Here is a 19,477-nt window from a genome sequence, read left to right on the forward strand (position 1 = left end):
GAAGGTAATTAAAAAAAGTCCCCATTCTCAGAACTTCGAATACTCATTCATTTATTCCAGAGAACAAGCTAAATTTAGATGCATTGTCCCATTGAAAGGCCCCACTATTGGACTTTTGTCGAGAGCTTAAAGGGGCTTTCTCTAAAGCCCAACCGATCACTCTAGTGTATGTCAAGCGGAGATCCTTGCAATAAAAAAGCGATTGAATAGCTATAATATAATGTATTAAGGAATGAGTCATAAATATCTTCTAAGACGCCTGGCAGCCATTAACATAAATCTCCGAAGAAAGTACTTCTGAATTCAAACATCGCCCTAAAATGTCCATTGGATTGCTGTACACGTATTTAAGTCATCTGTTATGGATGCATGTAGCTCAGGTTGCGAGACATGTAGCTACCTTAAAATTTCAGTGAAACTGGAATCTGTGAGTATGACTCTGACAATTATACTATTTCTTCGATGTTAGCCTTAAAGGGCAACGGATAGCAGGCGGTCATGAATTGGAAATGGTAAACGCTCCAAGATAACATACGTTTATCTAAACTAGAAGAGGTCACCCGCAAGCTGCCACTAAAACCTAGTCTTAACTGCAAAATACAAATTTACCCATGAACATTCCACTGGGGCTGTCTGTACCTCAACTACAAACCGCCTTGGCACTCAAATGCCGCGGAGGTCTTGCCTTAGCCCCTAGCTCCTACTTAACCGAATGAAAGTAATCCAAAGTGCATAAAAATATGATTAACAAGTAAAATATATCCAAAGTAATGTGCAGATGAGAACTGGTCTCGATCATATTTGATTGAGGTCCCGAGAACCCTTATACAAGTCACAGTTTCAGCGAAATCGGGCAACAAAACCGCTTTTTATGGGATTAGGTTAGGGTCTCATTGGAAGATCGGTCTATATGACAGCTATATCTAAATATAGTCTGGTCTGGACTTTATGCTGTTCGGATGAGGGGCGGTTTAATACAAGTCACTGTGTCAAATTCCAGCGAAATCGGGTAATAAATGCAGCTTTTATGGGCTTAAGACCCTTAATCGGCAGATTGGTCAATATGGCAGCTAAATCTGAATAAAGACCGATCTGAACCATATTTGAGTCGGATATCGGAAAGCTTTAATCAGAGAAATAGGATAACAATTGCAGCCTTTAATGACTTAATACCCTACGTCGGCAGATCGATCTATATGGCAACTATATCTAAATATAGTCCGACCAAAACTATATTGTCCGATATTGTCCATGTCCGATATTAAGTCCTTAAGACAATCAATCGGCAGTCTATATGGCAGCTATATCTAAATATTTCCCGATCTGAACCACATTTAAATGTTATTACGGAAATCTTGGAGCAACTCACTTTTTCATGTCTCAGCGAAATCAGGTTATAAATGCAACTTTTATGGGCTCAATACCCTTAATTGGCAGATCGATCTATGGCAGTATAGCTGGATATAGCCCGATTTGAACCATATTTGAGTCGGATATCGTGAAGCTTTAATGAACTCACTGATTCAAATTTCAGCAAAATCGGAGATTGAGAGAGATCAGCAGATTGGACTATACAAAAGCTATATCTAAATAAGATCCAATCTGAACCATATTAAAGTCGGATGTCGCTAAGCTTAAAACAACTCACTGTTGCTAATTTTATTGAAATCGGATATTAAATGCGGTCTATGTGGCAGCTATATGTAAGTATGTCCCGATATGGGCCATATTAGGTTTGAATGTCGGGGCCTCTAGTACAACTTCCTGTTTCAAATTTCAGCGAAATCAGACAAAATATGCGGTTTTTACGGGCTTAAGACCCAAGATCGGTCTATATGGCAGCTATATCCAAATATAGTCTGATTGTAATTGAAAACATTGAAAATATGCAAATGTTATTGAAATTTTTGCGATGAAACATGGTTCACATATGTAAAACTCCTGGAACACGAATTTGAAGTTTATTTTTGGGATTCGGACGCCTTAAAATTAAACGGAAATATTGTTTCCCGAATTATAAAATAAAGCGTAGAAACGGGTTTAGGTCTAGCTAACGACGTAGACTAACAGTAATTAATATATTTTTATTACAGTAACTTTGTGAATTTCATGTATTGGGGAAGTAAACCCAACAGAAAAACATTAATATAGAATATGTCATAATTAGATCGATGATAAAGAAGCCGTTATGCCATTAACATATATTTTGATCACAAATAAGATTAGAATTGCGTCTAGAAAATCAAAAAAGCAGTCGAAAGACAGTTTGTTGGGGAGTTTTATATTCTAAATAAAGAAAGTAGTTATCAAAATTTCGAATGGCTAGACTTTTTCAAAAACGGACAGTCAGAACAGTACTGTTGAGTCTAAAACTTAACAGTGCTGTTAAGTCGTATACTCAAAAATATTGTGCAAATTTGCACAAATTGTTAATGGAAGTCGTTCACTTAGTTTATTCTTATTCTCCTGCAAATTATTACTAAAAAGTCCGCGAACAGACCTTATGATTGAAAGAATTTACTGCCTAGACCACTAATATTTTTTTTTGTCACTCGATTCGTTCGCCAATTCAATGAAAACAGCTGTTTTCCCTATATAAAATCAGCTGCTTTCTATGAATCAGCGAACGAATCGAGTGACAAAAAGAAAAAAATTTAGTGGTTGTTGTTTAATTGAAAAAAATAAAATTTTAAATCATTTTATATAAAACATTTTTTAGAATTCAATTAAAAAATTTATTGCACAATTAATTTTTTAATGGAAAATGACGAAAATTTCAATCACAATCGTAATTGAAGAAAAGTTCAGATTCTATTAAAAACAAGTAAAAGCGTGCTAAGTTCGGCCGGGCCGAATCTTATATACCCTCCACCATAGATTGTCGAGTTCTTTTCCCGATATTTCTTTTTAGGAAAACAAAGGATAAAAGAAAGGAATTACTATAATATTGGAGCTATGTCAAGTTATGGTCCGGTCTGAACTGAATGTTGGAGACCATAGTAGAAGTCATTGTGTTAAATTTCAGCCAATTCGAGTAAGAATTGTGCCCTTTAGGGTCTCAAGAATAATAAAGATCGGTTTATATGGGAGCTACAATATATCAGGCTATGGACCGATTCGGACCATATTTGACACGCAGGTTGAAGGTCATGGGAGAAGGCGTTGTACTTAATTTCGGCCAAATCGGATAATTACGCCCTTTGGAGGCTCAAGAAGTCAAGATCCCAGATCGGTTTATATAGCAGCTACAATATATCAGGTTATGGACCGATTTGAAAAATATTCGGCAAAGTTATTAAAAGCCCTAGTAAAACACCTCGTGCAAAATTTCAACCAAATCAAGAGAATTGTGCTTTCTAGTGGCTCAAGAAGTCAAGACCCCAGATCGGTGTATATGGCAGCTATATCAGATTATGTTCCGATTTCAACCATACTCAGCACAGTTGTTGGAAGTCATAAACAAACACCTCATTCAAAATTTCAGCCAAATCGAATAAGAATTGTGCGCTCTAGTGGCTCAAGAAGTCAAGACCCGAGATCGGTTTATATGGCAGCTATATGAGGTTATGGAACGATTTCAACCATACTCAGCACAGTTGTTGGAAATTATAACAAAACACCTTATGCAAAATTTCAGCCAAATCAGATAAAAATTGTGCCTTTTAGTGGCTCAAGAAATCAAGACCCGAGATCGGTTTATATGGCAGCTATATCAAAACATGGACCGCTATAGCGCATTTACAATCCCAACCGACCTGCGCAAATAAGAAGTATTTATGCAAAATTTGGCTTTAATCCTTCGAAAGTTAGCGTGCTTTTCGACATAGATAAATTGACTTAAAATGTCACGACGAACAAGAATATATATACTTTATGGTGTCGTAGTCAAATATTTAGAGGAGTTACAAACAGAATAACGAAATTAGTATACCCCCATCATATGGTGGAAGGTATAAAAAGATAAAACCAATTAAATTTTTTAATAGATAATTACAAAATTTCATCAAGATCGTAATAGAAAAAAGTTCAGGTTCAATTAAAACAAGTAAAAAGGCGTAAAGTTCGGCCGGGCTGAACTTTGGATACCCACCACCTCAGGTATATATGTAAACCACCTTTCATCAAAATTCGGTGAAAATTTCATACCTTTGTCCCATATCAGTTATACCAAAATATGTTCCGATTTGAACCAAATACTAGTAAGGACAGTAGCTATTTCTAAAAATAAACCGGTCTGAACCATTTTCGACACGGATGTCGAAAAGCCTAACATAAGTCACTGTGCCAAATTTCAGTGAAATCGGATTATAAATGCGCCTTTTATGGGGCCAAGACTTTAAATCGAGATATCGATCTACATGGCAGCTATATCCAAATCTGGACCGATTTGGGCCAAGTTGCATAAAAATATCGAAGAGCCTAACACAAAGCACTGTCCCAAATTTCGGTGAAATCGGACAATAAATGCTTCTTTTATGGCCCCAAAACCTAAACCTAGATATCGGTCTATTATGCAGCTATATCCAAATCTGGACCGATCTTTGCGATATTGCAGAAGTGTGTGAAGGGGCTTAACTTAACACACTGTCCCAAATTTCGGGGACATCGGACAATAAATGAGCTTTTTATGGGCCCAAAACCTTAAATCAAGAAATCGGTATATATGACAGCTATATCCTAATTTGAACCGATCTTGGCCAAATTAAAGAAAGATGTCTAAGGGCCTTACACAACTCACTGTCCCAAATTTCAGCAAAATCGGACAATAAATGTGGCTTTTATGGGCCTAACACCATAAATCGGAGGATCGGTCTATATGGCAGCTATATCCAAATCTGGACCAATCTCGGCCAAATAGACGAAGGGTGTCGATGGACCTAACACAATTCCCTGTCCCGAATTTCATCAAATTCGGATAATAAATGTGGCTTTTGTGGGCCTAAGACCCTAAATCGGAGGATCGGTCTATATGGCAGCTATATCCAAATCTAAACCGATCTTTGCCAAATTAACGAAGGAAGTCGAAGGGATAAACACAACTCACTGTCCAAAATTTCAGCAAAATCGGATAATAAATGTGGATTTTATGGGCCTAAGACCCTAAATCGGCGAATCTATCAAGATATAGTCCGATATAGTCCTGCTGCTTATGTACAAAAAAAAGAATCTGTGCAAAATTTCAGCTCAATATCTCTATTTTTAAAGACTGTAGCGTGATTTCAACAGACAGACGGACGGGCATGGCTTGTTCGTCTTAGATTTTTACGCTGATCAAGAATATATATACTTTATAGGTTCGGAAATGGATATTTCGATGTGTTGCAAACGGAATGACAAAATGAATGTACCCCCATTCTTCGGTGGTGGGTATAAAAATGATTGAATCAATTATGTTTGTAATTGAAAATTTCCTAAATTTCAAACAAGATCGTAAATGAAATAAAAACAGAATTCAATTAATTTTGTAATTGAAAACGTTTTTATTTTCAATTAAAATTTTAATTGAAAAAATTTTCATGATTTATTTTTGTTTTTTTTTTACTCCACATTTTTGTAAGTTAAATTAAAAATATTTTAAGCAAAAAAAATGGCTAAAAATATCAAATAAAATATCAGCCGAAGGTAATGATGAAAACAAGATTTATTTTTAGAATTTTACATTAAAACATATATAACAGTTTAGCAAAGAAACCCGACTTTATATTTTTGGGTGCAAATAAAAACGAACTCTTTATTATCGTAACCATAAAAACCATCCGGTGCAATGGTGAGAACGTTAATCTACATATAAAAAGAAATGGTTTTTTGTTAAGGTTTTTAAAAATTAGGCTTCTGCACCCATACCAATTCAATATAAAGTTAACAAATTGTAAGAAAAGTCGACAAACTAAAAAAACATAAGTGGTCAAGGCCACACCCTTACTGGACAAAAACTAAATTATCAATCAACCTACCCGTAGCTTTATGTACCCACATAAAAGTTTTTAATTCTTTATTGGCTACTAAAACATTTTGTTTTATGTCGGATTTTCATGGCATGCCAACGGTTAAATATTATTTATACAAAAAGAGTTTATCTTGCCCTATATATTGTATGTATATGCATGTGGTATACTAATTCAATTATTCATTTATTTAGATTTCAATTTATTCCAGTATTTATTGGATAGAGTGTGTGTGTGTGTGTGTGTGGGAGAGTGTGTCATAGAGTTCAAAGAAGAAGATTAACGTGGTAGCTTTGTTAACAGCACATATTAGTTTTTTTTATATATTTATATATAAAAAAGATTAACTACTATACGACGGAACCTCTTTTTAATAATTGTTATTATAGCGTGTAGTTTTTGTTGGTCTTACCAAATATTTGTTTTTGATTAATGTGGTTAATTAACCTACACTACACTGTCACGTTCATTGGTTCTTGGCACATTTGCTTGTTGTTGTTGAGCACCCGATGCAGCTGTTGCTCCAGCAGGATTTCCTTGACTTCTATTAGAATTAGATCGATTTACATAGACGCGTACATTCTCCTCTGTATAGTCTACAATACGACGTTTCTTTTTACGTGTGTGCTGTTGTTGTTTTAGATAAATTTTCAAAATTCCCTTAACCGTTATGAATGTCAGACCACCCAATAAAGTTCGGTGCAAGGTATTTTCAATTGATTCAAATAGCAGTCGTCCAACAATCGAGGATATCGTTGGCAATAAGAGAGCTCCACAAAATATACGTGTTGCTGACACAGGATCCGAAAGCGTTGGTGTTGCAGGATTTTGAGCTGTTTGTTCCTCATCTTCTTCTCTGAAATATTAAAAATGAAAATAAGATTAGTGTTTACGGATTCTATAGAAAATATTAATTATATTGGGTTGCCCAATATAATTAATATGCATTTTTAATAAAACTTGGAATGAACTTTAATTAAATATACTTTTTTTCTAAAGCAAGCTAAAAGTAACAGCTGATAACTGACAGAAGAAAGAATGCAATTACAGAGTCACAAGCTGTGAAAAAATTTGTCAACGCCGACTATATGAAAAGTCCGCAATTACTTTTTGGGCAACCCAATATATAAAAATCAATTTGTGTTTGTTTGTTTGTTTGTGCGTTCCTTATAGACTCAAAAACGGCTGAACCGATTTTCTTGAAATTTTCACAGATGGTGCATAATGACCCCGTTGTGAAAATAGGTACATTTTTTGATATCTGTTTGTTTGTTTGTGCGTTCCTTATAGACTCAAAAACGGCTGAACCGATTTTCTTGAAATTTTCACAGATGGTGCATAATGACCCCGTTGTGAAAATAGGTACATTTTTTGATATCTGAAGGGGGGGCGGACCCTCCCCCTTACCAGAATTTTCAGAAACGCCAGATCTCGGAGATGGGTGGTGTGATTTAAGCGAAATTTTGTGTGCTCTCATATAGTACCCTAAAAATAAAAATTTGGTATCCAAATTTCGGATGGGGTACCTAGGGGGGCTGCCCACCCTAAAACCTACCAAACATATATTTAGACCAATCACGACAATATGGGACTCAAATGAAAGGTATTTAGGATAAGAAAACGTATCTGATATCCAATTGTCGGACCAAGTGCTAGGGGGAACACCCCAAGCCCCAAAACACACCTAAATCGGGCATATTTACCGACCATGGCTATATGGGACTCAAATGAAAGGTATTTGCGAGTAGAATACGAATCTGATATCCAAATGTGGGACCACGTTCCTGGGGGTCCACCCCTTTCCCAAAACACCCCCCAAACTGGACTTATTTACTGACCATGGGAATATGGGGCTTAAATAAAAGGTATTTGAATGTAGAATACGAATCTGATATCCAAATATGGGAACAAGTGTTTGGGGGCCGCCCCCCAAAAACATCAAACAAAGGGGACAAATTTACAACCTTAGCAATGTGGGGCAACACCACCCAAATAGTAAGTATTTTCTGACTATTGTATGTAGGACAAGTAAAATTGTTTAATTTATAATAAAAAATAATTTATGAAGTTTAATTTTTAATTTGTTAATTATTATACAAAAATTTAATTGAAGCTTAAAAATAAAAGGGTTTTTAAAGTGGTACACGAATCCGGTATATATTTTCAAGGCCAACTCACTGAATGGCCGCTCATCCCCCAAAGCAGCCCCCAAGCCGGCCATGTTTGCCGACTATGGAAATATGGGGCTCAAATTAAAGGTATGTGGGAGTAGACCACGTATCTGATATCAACATTAGGGGCCAACTGTCTAACGGACGTCCCACCTCCATAACAACCCTCAAATAGGACAAATTTGCTCACCAAGACAATTTGGGTCTTAAAGAGAGTGAAACTAAAAGGTACTTGAGATTAGAAAACGAATTTGATAACCTATTTTGGGGCCATGTGTTTGGGGGACGCCGCATCCTGTAAACTCCTCTTAAGCCAATGGCAATATGGGGTTTAAATAAATGGTATTTGAGAGAAGAGCACGATGCTGATATTTTTTCAGGGTCAAGTATCTGGGGGACCTCCTCTCCCCCGAAAACACCACTTAATCAGACATCATGAGAATATCGGACTGAAATGAAGTATTTAAAGAATGGAGTACACCTTACATCCAAACTTAAATTCGTAGACCAATAAAGATCATATGGGATTCAGATAAAGGTACTTATATTGTTGAACTGTTAGTCCAGCTAGCATGGTATTTCACTAAAATATCTTTAATTGTCGAAAATAAATTTTCCAAGGAAACTTTTGTTCCATATAAAGTAAGAGAAGAAACAGCGGAGCGGGCCCGTGTAAGCTAGTTAATTATATAGATAGGTTCTTAGAACATATAGAGTCTATTATATAGAAGTCATAATCACTCTAATACCGGTTGGCGATGGCGTAGTCGAATTTCGAAAATACGTTGGCGTTTTTGGCAATTCGTAAACCGAATTCGATTTCAAATTTGGCGAAAAAGATTTGTATATAATTTAATGACAATCTTAAGTGCACCACACAATTTTGTGTAATGGGTAGGGATCATTCTTTTACATTATTTTGCTATATATACTTCAAAATATTTCTATTTACAAACTGTCGAAGGCAAATATGTTAGAGAATACCAAGAAATGTTAAATTTGTCTTGGACTACAACTGCTGACGACTTTCGACTTCGACAACCGAAATAAGGGTGAATGTCTGTTTTTGGTCTGTCTGTTTGTTTGTTACGATAGGCTCGAAAACGACTGAACCGATTTGAAAGGAATAATAGGCCATATAATTTTCTGCTATCGTTAGGGGGCGCACCCCTGAAAGGTTTTTAGATGAGCTCATGGGGCTCAATTTTTTTTTCTAAGAAAACATGAAAACATGTATTTTCATTTTTGATTTTTTATGAAAACATTCTCAACTTAGGGTAGGGTATATAATGGCACGCGTCCAGCAACCTCATTCACTATCACTTTCACTCAGGGAACTTAGATCTATTGTGTCGCCCCCGAAAGATTCAAAAAACGCAGAAGAAGTATTGCGTTGCCCAAAAAGTAATTGCGGATTTTTCATATAGTCGGCGTTGACAAATTTTTTCACAGCTGGTGACTCTGTAATTGCATTCTTTCTTATTAGCTGTTATTTTTAGCTTGCTTTAGAAAAAAAGTGTAAAAAAAGTATATTTGATTAAAGCTCATTCTAAGTTTTATTAAAAATGCATTTACTTTCTTTTAAAAAATCCACAATTACTTTTTGGGCAACCCAATACAATGCCAAACATTAAAATGAAGAAGATTAGGAGCCAACATGCATTACAAAACGGTCAGGAGGTCTGGAGAAGCTCTCCCAACATGAAATTTAAAGTTATAGTAGTCAAGAATGGCGAAAGGTCTTTTGCAACAAGATCATTTAAACAGGAAAACAGATTTTGTGTAGCCATAATCCTGCACCTACTCTCGCAATTTCAAGGCAGTCTCACAATAGGTGCTCAACCGTCTATGACTCCACATCCCCACAAATCAAGCTTAAGTCCGCCATGTGACCAGCGCAAGGTCAAAGTCCAGACATTGCAATGGCTTTTCAGGACATTCAGTAGAGAGAGCGGCAGCTCCATCACAACTAGCAGAGGTCCCCTGAACATACCATGGCACCTAGTACTTTGGCAGCATACTATATGCACTCTGAACGGCCACACACCATGACGACAACGTCATCCTCGTAGCCAACAAATTTTAATTGTCCTTTTCAAGTGACCTGAAAATCCGACAGATATCCAAGAGCCAAAAAGGGGTACACAACCCCTTCTTGTGGCGATTGAGCTCTAATTACAATCTTCCTATTTGGTCCATCTGTTAGCATTCACTTGGTAGCTATCTACGACTACAGTAACCTTATGAAAACTATTTAAACCTGGCATCTTGGTGGTTGTAGCCACATATTTATGTGGCAAGCTCGTTCCGGTCCAAAGGAACGATCGCAGCGGGAACAGTTTTGCTTTGGTTATTTAAAGGCTCCAATAACCCGCCTTGTCATATCGAGCATCATAGGCACTCAGTATTTATGCAAGAGTCGGTGCCGTCCGGCCTCTCTCTGAGAATCTCCGTTCGATACCGCTGATTGTCCGCAACTGCCGTTGAAGCTACTCTCTATGGAGCATTCCACTATCCGCAACCAGTGGACGCGCCCGGTAGCTCGCAGATCAGCTTCTCGTGATAGCAATGAACACCACACAGATCGGACCTCAATGTTCCAGCCAGTTTTGTGGGTAAAGCCTCTGGAGCTAATTGGTATTTTTAACGTTTTTAAATATAAGGTTTCTTGACACCCAAAAATTAATAAACTTCTTTCTTCTTGCTCTGATTGGTCGAAACAAATTTGCCGAAAACCTGCATTAGGAAAAGTACAGCTAATAGACAGGGTTATCGAGTGTGGTTAATGTGGGAATTATACCATAGATGCGTTTCCGCTATTAATACGATTCAAATACAAGATACCAACGCACGGCCCTTGAAGCCATCACACCTAATATGGTTGAAAAGTCTTTTAACCAAAGACGAAACGCGTCCCATAGTGGTTGGTGTGTTTTGCTATCTTTGGCTTTCCTTTTCCATTTGCATCTCCGATCATTGAGCTCGTCTCGAAACAAAAACAAACAAAAATTGAAAATTTTATATGTCAGGGCGAATTGAATTTTCTTCGCCCTGTTTACAAATTTTGACATATCAAGTTTCCAAAAAGATGCTTTGTTGTAGCAATTCACCGAGGCGGCCACCATATTAAATACGCCTTGATTCTAACAAAAGTTCTGTTTTTTTTTTAACCCAAAACAAGAATCAGAAATGCTATGGAAACGTAAAAAAACTGCATTTTGTGTTTTCATAGAAAGAGAATGGAGCCCCAAATGTGGAGACTGCCCCATCCGGAAGTACTCCAATCAATATGGAACTTATATGAAAGATTATTGGATATTAATACATCCTAAAGCCACTTTAGTTAGGGTGTAGCGAAACACACTAGGCCACCTAGTAAAATTATAAAAAGGAATTTTAAAGCACTATTCTCACAAAAAAGCATGGTTATTATCAATAAACAAGCAGTTAAAACAAAGGAAATTTCCAACTCGTGGCAACAACGCGAAATGACCTAAAGTACATTTGTAAATAAAACTTGCCTCAATAAAATACAAATTATTAACTACAATAAGTTAAAAATTTGTATCTTAATGAGGGAAATCCTTTACAAGTTTTATTTCCAAATGTAGAAATGAAGATGAGGGAAATGTTGGTTTAAACTATCAGTTGCCATTCACAGAAGATGTAACATATGTCTCCAGTTTGCAATACTAATTTGTGAAGAACATGACATGGCATTCTTAGGAAAAAATACAAAGGGGCAGGTAACATCGTTGAACGCCGGGGTTCGAAACCTGGCGAGACCATCAAAAAAATTTTTCAGCGGTGGTTTTCGCCTCCTAATGCCAGCAAAATTTGTGAGGTACTATCCCATGTAAAATTTCTCTCCAAAAGAGGTGTCGCACTGCGGCATGTCGTTCGGACTCGGCTATAAGGCCCCTTATCATTGAGCTTAAACTTGAATCGGACTGCACTCATTGATATGTGAGAAGTTGGCCCTGTTCCTTAGTGGAATGTGTGTCTCCCACCACTTGTTCTTTCCATAGGGCTTTTGGTCTTCCCGGTTTGCGTATACCACCGTGGTTGCCTTCAAAAGACTTCTTTGCTGGAGCTTCTTCATCTATTCTGACAACATGACCTAGCCAACGCAGCCGTTGTATGTTGATGCGTGTAACTATGTTATCGTCGTGATACAGCTCATACAGCTCGTGGTTCATACGTCGCCTATATTCTCCATTAACGCAAACAGGTCCATATATTTTACGAAGAATCTTTCTCTCAAATACTCCAAGCACTGCCTCATCTGCTTTCACAAGTACCCATGCTTCAGAACCATATAACAACACGGGTAGTATCAGTGTCTTGTATAGTGTAATCTTCCTCTGTCGAGAGGTAGCGTCTGTTTGCCAGTATTATTCTTCGCTTTATATTAAAAATGGTGTCATTTGTTTCGGTTACGACTATATCAAAGTTGTGATTCCCAACTTTCTCCATTTTCTTTATCTGCTCAGTTATACAAAGCGTTTTGGGATTTGAAACCATCTATTTCGTCTTATCTCCATTTACTGCCAGACTCATTTTCACTGACTCTCTTTCGATTTCAAAGGCTGCAATTACTACTTCCAGTGACCGACCTATGATATCGATGTCGTCGGAAAAGGCGAGTAGCGTGTGTTCACTTGTGATTAGTGTGCCATATCTATTCACATCTGCATCTCGTATAATCTTTTCCAGCTGGATATTAAAGAGATCACACTATAGGCTGTCTCCTTGTCTGAAACCTCGTTTGGTATTAAATAGTTCGGAGAGATTCTTTCCTATTCTCACTGAGGAACGCGTATCAGCAGGGAAGCCAAACTCAGACATGGCTTGAAATACCTTTGAACGTAAAGGGGTATCAGAAGAGGCTTTGTAGTCGACAAAGAGATGATAGGTGTTCATTTGTCTTTCTGGGGTCTTTTCCTGGATTTGGCACAGTGTGAATATCTGGTTCAGGGTGGATTTGCCAGGTCTAAAGCCGCATTGATAGGGTCCAATTATTTCATTGACTTTAGGTTTTAATCTTTCACACAGTACGCTCGAGAGTATGCGATGGGGAGAAGACATATTCCTCTGTAGTTGGCACATTCCGTCTTGTCTCCGATCATGATCAAGCACGGTCAATCCGAAATTATACGAACAATTCATCTAACCACTCTTTCCACCTTCTGTAAGTTAAAGACTAAGTTCCACAATAAACCTCTATGATATAATCCACCTGTGACATCAGAAGTGAGTGTGCTAATCGCAGACGAACACGCCTTTTGTAAGTTATAAGAGCAAGTTCCACAATAAACCTCTATGCCATAATCCACCTGTGACATCAGAAGTGAGTGTTCTAATCGCAGACGAACACGCCTCGGAGTATACGATCTGAGAGCATACAACCTTCTTTTTGAAAAAAAAGGACCCAAAATTCAGGCCGGAATCAAGTGTCAAGCCAAGACATTTAAAAGATTCTACAAACTCAACCATATGGTCCTCAAAAAAAAGACGTGCGAATGATACAGTTCGGTAATGAGAATGGAAAAACAAAGCCTTGCTTTTAGCAGGATTAATAAGCAGTCTATTTTGATTCGTTAAATTGACAATGCTACTAAGATGGTCATTAATACAAGACTCCGCAAAATTTTCGTTAAATAATAAATATAAGTCATATGCAAAAACAAAAGGTTTGCAAAACTCATTCTCAAACTGTGATATCATATCATTAAAGTAGGTACACCAGATGTGACATTATAAACAGCCGATTTCGTCCCATTTATTTCCACATATTGGGAACGTCCAAGTAAATACGTATAGATCAACTTGTACGCAGACGTGGAAATTAAATTTATCTCTTATTTGTAATTTTCAGGTATTTTTTGCCTATAAGGGCGAAGATGCTTTCAATTTTTTTACAATCTTCGTTTCTTTCGAGACGAGCTCAATGATCGGAGATTTTTCTGCAATGGAAAAGAAAAGCCAGAGATCACCACACACACACACACCAACCACTATGGGACCCGTTTCGTCTTTGGTTAGAAGACTTTTCAACCATATTAGACGAGAAGGCTTCAAGGGCCGTACGTTGGTATGTTGTATTTTTATCGTATTTGTTGCGAAAACGCCTCTATTATATAAATGCCACATTACCCACGCTTGACAACCCTGTCCCCTAGCTGTTTCTTTCCCACTGAATGTGTTTTTGTGTAATGGCAGATTTTTTGTATGCACAAAATTGCCTACACACGGCAAAGTCCATCAAAATTTGTGAAAATTTAGATAAAAACATATAACCCTGTTTACACTGCTCCTTAAATCCGGATTGAAGGCTCTCGTCAGCTGATTTTATAAAGGGAAAACAGATGATCGAGCCATTAAATCGGGATTTAAAAAGCAGTGTAAACGGGGTTTAATATATGATGATTTGGCCGTATTTCCATTAACACACTTTCTCTTGTTTAACATTTGCAAATATAAAAAGTCAAGCTAAAACTTACGTCATAAGTAATGATTTGTTACAAAACTTCTTAGATAAAAAAAAAAACAATTCTTAATAATATAGACAAATTACACGTTTTGCGCTAAATTTATTCGGTCTTGAAATAATTCATACTAGCGGATATTGTCCAGCTACAGACCGTAGTCAAATTATAAATAATATAAACAAACCATAAATGGCGTTTACACCAAAATCATTTCAGCTTTCGTTTCGGAGAGAAGTATTTCGAAATCCTTAAACGTGTTTTGAATTAAAGATTTAAGACTTTCAGAGACTTTGCGGTGTCGCTAGAGCCTTCAGGGCCGCTTAACGGTTCACCTATATACATACTGATAGCCCGATCAGGCCGCCGCTCCCTCATCGACCTCGTCTTTAGTGCCTTCAGCACCGCGAAGTCCTTGGCCTGAAAGAAGTTACACATGTCTAGAAGCCTGTATGATTCTTCAGTCCAATTTAGACCCATCCGCATTAGGGATGTAATCAGATGTGGCTGTCGTCGTCGAGGAAGCTGTACTTCCTCGACGACATCCGACGAGATCAGTTTTAGTAAAAAGGAAGCACCTCGGAAGACACCAAAGAGCGGGAAACCCCCTTCTTGCGGAGTTCCTCTAGTCAAAATCTTCCTAATTGAGCCCAGACGTCTTGTAAAATATCTCTACACATCTTTATAGATTGTTCGTTAGAACATTTGCATTGACAAAAAACTACTTACTGGGTTGGTGTTACAGCGTCTGAAATAGTAAATACATTTCTCAACACAAAAAGAATGATCACGGTAACTTATTCGATATTCTAACATCCATTAAACAGCTAACTTACAAACGTAAGATAATATCTGACTCAGATAAAAGCAACTAACAACTTCAATGATCTCACGAGAAGCTTAGCTGGGAGCTACCGGGACCGTCCACAGGTTGCGAATAGTGGAATGATTCATAAGGAATAGCTGCAACGGCACTCGCGTACAAACAGCGGTGTAGAGCGGAGAGTCTCTGAGAGAGGCCGGGCGGCACCGGCTCTTGCACAAATATTGATTGCTTATGATGCTCGATATAACAAGGCGTGTTATTGGCGCCTTTAAAACAACGACAAAAAATTATGCGATACAAATTGACAATCAATTTACTGATATTGTTCGATTAGATATTTTTTAATTTTTGTTTCACCTAATATTGCATAAACGTATCTTATTTGTTTTTTTTTTTTTTTGTATAGAACTATGAACCCTTCATAAAATTGGTATAACGATCGGATTTATAAAGCCAAAGTGATTTGTAGTCCATTTTTCTATTTTCAGGAAAGAAAAGCTCTCTAACTCACTCGAATCATTAAAGCCATAACATGAAAGTCGATTTTAAAATGCATTACCTAGTGTGCGTGTTCAAGAAAGATGGTCAAATAGCAATTACTTAAAAACTTAGTCTATCGTAGGGCGGACTTTAAATTTAGAATATATGTAAATCTTCGCATATCGGTCATGTTTGCTCTGGCTGCAATCTAACTCATTTCGTAACAGCAACAAATACTGTATGCGATGTCTGTGTGCGAATAGTTAATAACTAAATTGTTTGTTTGTGTTTGCATCAGCTGAGCTAAATGCAAATTGTAATCTTTAAAACTATTTGTATGGTTTTTATGACTCATTATTATGCAATGAATATAGGTAAACTTACGGATAAGGTATGATAAAATTCATAAGTGGCAATTTACGAGCCACATTGCGGCGGTTGCGGATTAGGCGAATTACAGCATCTTCCCAGCGAATCATGCGACCCAATACCAAACCGACAGGTATGACTGGAAGACCAATTAGCAATAAAATGGGATCGCCATTTTCCATTAGGGCTAGACCCTTTTTGTGTCCGACAATCTAAAAGATAAATGTAAGAGTTTGATGTATGACTAAAGCATTCTTTTTTGGGTAGTCGGGAAAACACCAACAGCACCTGTAGAAACGTCACTGCCCCATATGTTACAGCAGTCCAGTAGAGAGAGCCAACAAATATACCTGCTGCCAAAAATGGACTTACGCGCCTAATTATGTTATCAAAGGCTTCTAATATATTGGCCACTTTGCCCATTTGAGGAAATACGATGATGTATTCCGTTTGGCATTGTTGACAATTTACCGTGCGTAGGGCATTGCCTTTCTGTTTTTCATCTACCCAGCGGTACAAACAGCTTTGATGCACCCATTTCGTGGTGCCGCGACACTTACAAGGTTGAACCCAAGCGGCCAACCGATTGTCTTCATCAGTCGCAAAACATATCCAACAACTGCGTTCGCCTTCGGTGCCGTCCTGGGGATTAAAAGTCTGTTGAAAAGAACCTTCATTTTCGTTGGTAGCATTCAAATTTGTTGCAGAGGGCAGGGTCATTATATCTCCAACAGAGCTGAGAATGTTTATGGCAGATGTACTTGACTGTAGGGATGTTCGACGTTGGATATCTTCAATGGTTGTGCTCCTTTCGCTGTTTTTTCCTTCCTCAACAACAACAACTGACTTCAAGGGCGATACGGGCGTGGCAGACTCGCATATGGCATCTTCCTGGCTTTGGTTGTCAGAATTGCCTTCCCCGTGTCCTTCGTTGGAAGCCGTCTCGATTACGGCTTTTGTTGTTATCGTCGTATGGGAATCACTCATTTTGTTCGTATTTTATTCTCTTGCAAAACCAACACTCCTCGTGAAATTTCGCTCCAGTCATAAAATATATATTAAATTCTTTTCATTTTCTACAACTTAACGAAAAATCACTATGCTCAACTTGACCAGTGACCAACTTTTATTTTTTTTTATAATATATATTTATTTGCGTTGCTTTTTTTATTGACTATTTGACTATTGTTTTTGTATCTTAAAGTCACAGACAATAGACGTCATATAGATGAATATTCCCTCCCTCAAAAAATGGCAACCACGAACAACATTTAGAAATCTGACGTTTTCTTTCGTTTGTTGTTTGTTTGTTATTGTTTGTCATCTAAGAGAGAAGAAAAAGGAATTGGGGGAACATGTAAACTGTAGAAAAACACAGGTAATTTAACAAAAAAGATGTTTAAAAGTGTTTTGTAAAACTAATTTAAAGTTTAAGGACAAACAAAAAGTCTACAATCGATAGAAAACAAGCTAAATCATATTCAGTTTCTCTTGAAATTCTCTCTTTTCTTCGTTTATTTCCAATCTTTGTACTGCGTTCTCTATAAAGAGTCGGTGGTCTATCTATACCTATTTACTGTCTGTACTTAAAGTAGACTTTCCACTAATCGATTTCTCGACTTTTTGTGTAAAAAGTCAAAGTCGACTTTTAATGGCTACAAAATTGAAAAGTCGACTTTTATATTATAACGACTATTGATGGTTGTTAGCCTGCCCACCTATGACGATGAAGGCCTGGATCCGAATCCTTGACAGAACTACAATTAAATAAAGCTGTTAGACAAATCAATCTTGCCCAAGTGCAGTTTACGGACACCTAACCGATTCCTCTGATATTTAAATATTTTGTTCATTTACATTTTGTCAGTCTTAGCAAATTTCAGCCATTTGGGATGAGAACTGTGCCATCTAGGTGCTCGATCAGGGAGTTCTATCAGGTTATGAACCGATTTGAACAATACTTGGCGTGAATATTGGAGGTCATAGGAGAATCAACCAATTTGGATAATAATTGAGCCCTGTAGGGGCTCAAGAAATCAACACAAATGTCGGTTTATATGAGAGCTATATCGAAATATTTAACGTATTTTCCTATTAACGGCAAATTGCTGCAGATAAAACCATATTTAAGTGAAATTTTAAACAGTATATATATTTGGTCAGACTAGCTCGAAAGAACAAACTTGTGCTCCAAGAAAGACGAGCTTTAACACACATAATTATAGCCGACAACAACAGTTTAGCAAATTTTCGAAACTTTCCTAAATCTCTGTAGGACCATTTCGCTATTTATTTCATTATAATACACTTTAAACGTCTTTTATATACAAATGATTATTTTTCATAATTTGGTTAAAAAAAAAACAAACACAACAACTAACTACATCTTTACCAGATGATTTCTAAATGCCACCAAGGTTAGGTCCAATATTTTGTTTTGAGCTTTACAAAGTCATAGCTACAAAATACCATCTGTACTTCTTGGAGATTACTAAGTTTAAAAGAGGACATTTTGCATCTAAAACTGGTCATAGGGCCCATAGCACATTGTTTCAAGTGTTCCAACCACATATTACTACTGACGACCCTGTTTATTTCCAGATTCAGCTCGCTCGTTCTGAGATTAGTGGGGTCAGTGGAACAAGTCCCATTACGCTCGTCCGCTAGTACCACATATTGCGCCTGGCAGCACACGTCTATGAGAGTGAAGTAAAAATCTAGGATTTTAGAAGGAATAATGTACTGCTTCGACCATTAAATTAATTTTCGCTCATCTCATGTCCCCATTTAACCCCTACAGTCTCGAAATATTCATCAGTTCTAAATAGGGTGGCAAAATCTTGGGCGAATTTGCAGTGACGTCTAATGTGGGACAGAAGATTTAACACACCATACAAACCACAGTTTCAAAGGTCTTAAACGCAGACCCCAAGGAGTTAGCCAATGTCTGTAGTCAGGAAAGGAACCTTGAATTTTATACCTCAGCCAGTAATCGTCTTGGTGTGCGCTCTAAGTACTACAAGCAGCTTCGAAAAAGAAAATCTAAGTCGGGAATTCCATGCTACTTGCAAAATCCCTAATTGTTTTCCATACCTCGCCCCTAGGTTGATTCATCTCTGTTATTGCTATGACACAGGAAATGCTCCAACGTCTCATCATCTTCCCCACATGCCCTACACATGCTATCACTTGCCGCAC

The 19,477-nt window shown here is 37.4% G+C and overlaps 1 protein-coding gene across 1 annotated transcript; it reads right to left on the reverse strand.

The window, feature by feature from the left end:
* Positions 1 to 5,623: 5,623 nt before the first annotated feature.
* On the reverse strand, positions 5,624 to 17,480 carry LOC106087185 (E3 ubiquitin-protein ligase MARCHF5). Its single transcript, XM_059363927.1, has 3 exons — positions 16,568 to 17,480; positions 16,295 to 16,491; positions 5,624 to 6,801 (listed from the first exon to the last, which is right to left on the reverse strand). Exons 1-3 carry the CDS (start codon positions 17,264 to 17,266, stop codon positions 6,393 to 6,395), a joined length of 1,305 nt encoding a protein of 434 aa, XP_059219910.1. The 5' UTR covers positions 17,267 to 17,480; the 3' UTR covers positions 5,624 to 6,392.
* Between the last annotated feature and the right edge of the window lie 1,997 nt (positions 17,481 to 19,477).

This window comes from Stomoxys calcitrans, chromosome 2 (assembly GCF_963082655.1).
Source record: "Stomoxys calcitrans chromosome 2, idStoCalc2.1, whole genome shotgun sequence".
Classification (NCBI taxonomy): Eukaryota; Metazoa; Arthropoda; class Insecta; order Diptera; family Muscidae; genus Stomoxys; species Stomoxys calcitrans.

What these genes read in the sequence shown, in the direction of transcription:
- LOC106087185 (XM_059363927.1), bottom strand. Translation starts at nt 17,266, where the DNA reads ATGAGTGATTCCCATACGACGATAACAACAAAAGCCGTAATCGAGACG. An exon ending in GGGCAGTGACGTTTCTACAG is followed by an intron (nt 16,492 to 16,567) that starts GTGCTGTTGGTG and finishes TTTATCTTTTAG; the next exon opens with ATTGTCGGACACAAAAAGGG. An exon ending in AATTTTATCATACCTTATCC is followed by an intron (nt 6,802 to 16,294) that starts GTAAGTTTACCT and finishes TTAATATTTCAG; the next exon opens with AGAAGAAGATGAGGAACAAA.